This window comes from Olea europaea, unplaced genomic scaffold, assembly GCF_002742605.1.
Source record: "Olea europaea var. sylvestris unplaced genomic scaffold, O_europaea_v1 scaffold1435, whole genome shotgun sequence".
In the NCBI taxonomy this organism is placed as follows: Eukaryota; Viridiplantae; Streptophyta; class Magnoliopsida; order Lamiales; family Oleaceae; genus Olea; species Olea europaea.
In genome coordinates, this window is record NW_019231887.1 from 17,543 (window position 1) to 20,270 (window position 2,728).

General features: G+C 34.4%; 1 protein-coding gene across 3 annotated transcripts; it reads left to right on the forward strand.

The window, feature by feature from the left end:
• The first annotated feature begins 32 nt into the window (after positions 1-32).
• On the forward strand, positions 33-2,722 carry LOC111375978 (homeobox protein LUMINIDEPENDENS-like). Of its 3 annotated transcripts, none has more exons than XM_022998900.1 (8): positions 33-387; positions 475-527; positions 619-712; positions 798-891; positions 1,280-1,409; positions 1,483-1,534; positions 1,609-1,649; positions 1,733-2,722. In XM_022998900.1, exons 1-8 carry the CDS (start codon positions 211-213, stop codon positions 1,854-1,856), a joined length of 765 nt encoding a protein of 254 aa, XP_022854668.1. In that variant the 5' UTR covers positions 33-210; the 3' UTR covers positions 1,857-2,722. The 3 variants fall into 3 exon arrangements, with proteins under 3 accessions (XP_022854668.1, XP_022854667.1, XP_022854669.1); XM_022998901.1 differs by having other exon boundaries at positions 268-387; positions 470-527; XM_022998899.1 differs by having other exon boundaries at positions 34-527.
• The last annotated feature ends 6 nt before the right edge of the window (positions 2,723-2,728 follow it).

Below are 2,728 nucleotides of genomic sequence, written 5' to 3' on the forward strand. Positions count from 1 at the left end.
TGAGATCTAGAAATTATTGACATTCCTAAAGTATCAAATGTTGATTTTTTAATTGGTAACACTTTTAGAAGGTGGAGATTGCCGGATGCATTACATTGTAATAATTTTTTCAAATGGGGAAATTTGCTTTTGTTTATTTCAAGCACTGGCTGATTTATCTTCTTATTTAATTTGTAGGTTAGGAACTTTTTTAATAATCAACGATCACGAATGAGGAGATTTGTCAGATTGTCAAAAGGGAAGGCAAACAGATCCACTGCCTGCAATGAGATGAATGATGGGGTCCCCTCAACATCGAATCCCATTGTGCTTGCAGAACCTGTTCCGATACACAGTGTGGTTCCTACAAATATTCAGGAAGGACCTTCTTGCTCAACACAGGATGAGGTCCTTTCTCATGTGAACGACTCAGATAGATATTTCGTAGATAATATATTTAGTTTAATGAGGAAAGAAGAATTGTTCTCAGGGCAGGTTAAATTGATGGAGTGGATCCTGCAAATACAAAATTCTTCAGTGCTATATTGGTATTTGTAACTTGCCTTTATGAGTGGAACAATTTAAGATTATAATTCTGGATTACTGCCTCTAATCATATAGTATCTCCTGTATTTACAGGTTCTTAACTAATGGCGGGGTGATGATTTTAGCAACATGGCTAAGTCAAGCAGCTTCAGAAGAACAAACAAGTGTTCTAAATGTTATTCTCAAGGTCTTCAGCATTCATAGTGTTGTTTTACTGCATACTTTGCTAAAATATCTTTCAGTAGTTTTAAAAGTTAATTTTAAATTTATAGGTACTTTGTCACTTGCCACTGCAGAGGGCTCTCCCTGTACACATGTCAGCAATATTACAAGGCGTTAATAAACTGCGGTTTTATAGGAAATCAGGTGTGTTCTTTTGCTTGTAAAATTGTTCCTTGGCAATGCATCTCTCATTAACTGGAAATAAGAGAAGAATCCTGATATATTGATGTATTAATGAATTATCGTTTCAGATAGTAAAATGAGATTCATAGATCCTAATATTCACTTACAGACTGGTCAACAATGAATAATTATTTTATTATTCTTGTTTGCGTGATTATACTGAAACTAATGTGGAATTATCTTATTTACGTCCACTCAACACACTCAAGATTTTTTTTTTCTCTAATATTAATATTATAGTCCACCTTAGTTTGTTAATAGATTAAACACTCAGTTCTCTCCCATTTATAGAGCTCTGGTATTTACATTCCTTTGCTAGTTTTTCTCATTTTTCTGATTTGAAGATCAGACATCTCAAACAGAGCAAGAATGCTATTAGCTAGATGGAGCAAGGCGTTCGCAAAGAGCCAGGCTGTGAAGAAACGCAATGGGATGAATTCTGCTGCTGATGCACAAGATGAGATGCTATTGAAGCAGAGGTAAGCTGATTTTTTCTTTTCTTTGTCTGTTGAAATTACTGTATTCTGACAGTTAGTTTGTCATGCTATGCAGCATTGATGAAGTTATGGGCAATGAAGCACGAGATTCAAAAGTTGACTACTTTGTAAGTTTTTTGAGGATGCTAAATTATTTGCTCAAATCGTAACTAATGTTGCAGGACTTATTCCAAACATACAGGGCAATGCTCTAATACCCTTTGAATATCAAGACAACTTAAGGTATGTGACACTCTTTTATTTCCATACAGTTGTTTGTGAAATATGATTGTTGGAGACATTTTAAGCCCGCATTCCTTTTCCAGGAAGTTCAGACCTTCTCAGCCACTGAAATTGATCGCTGCATCAACATATGACAACAAAAGGCGAGGTGTTTTGTCGTCACGTATCCTTCTTTTTTCCCTTGAATTAATCAGAGAGCTAATATAGGTTTCTATATTGAATTTTCAAAATTTTTAAATTTTTTCACACAGTAATTTCTTTATTGAAGCTTACGCACCAGAAGATTTTGTTTATTTATATATTATAAATTGGCATTAATCCTTTGAGAGTTTGCTATTATTTGTTGCTTTTAAGTTGATTCTTCTAAGTTACCGCTGCTCCTTCGGCGATTAAAAGCTTTTAGTCAGTTTTTAAGTAAACCAATGATGTGCAGTTATGCAAAAGCTGAACCTAGGTGCGCCACTAAAATAGGCTTTATTAGGAGCTGCATAACTCTACCGATGCTTTGACTGAGATAAAGTTAATGCTACAAAATTTTATGGTCAGAAATGGCTTATCATTTCGGATGTACAGCTACATGGTTCAAACTTGTAGAATGGAAATGCTCAGCAATATGGAATGACGATGGTCCTGATGACTATAATGGCAAAAAATTTTGAAGTAGTGTGTTTGATGAAAGTTAGTCTGTTGAATTACTGCTATGCAATGTCAATTGAGAAATTGGTTTCTTGTTTTTGTTCTGGCTTTTCTGAAACTATTTTTGCTTCATGGGGGGTTGATAAATGTTGAAAAATTTATTGCTAAAATGCTTTTACAAAAACTATTCAGTTTGTAGAAATGAATGAGGTAAATGTCTATGCCTTTGTTTCGTAATTGCATTAAGTGCACATGATGTTGCTTCAATGAGCTAAATTCTGAGCCAGCCTGGAAATGAATACCAATAACTACTGATTATGTGACATTATAATTAGCCCACTCATGTAACCTCATCCCTTAATATTCTATGTGACACAATACCATATGAAATGTTTGGCAAATTATCATTCAATCAATAAGCTGATGAATTAAATTCCAGCCCC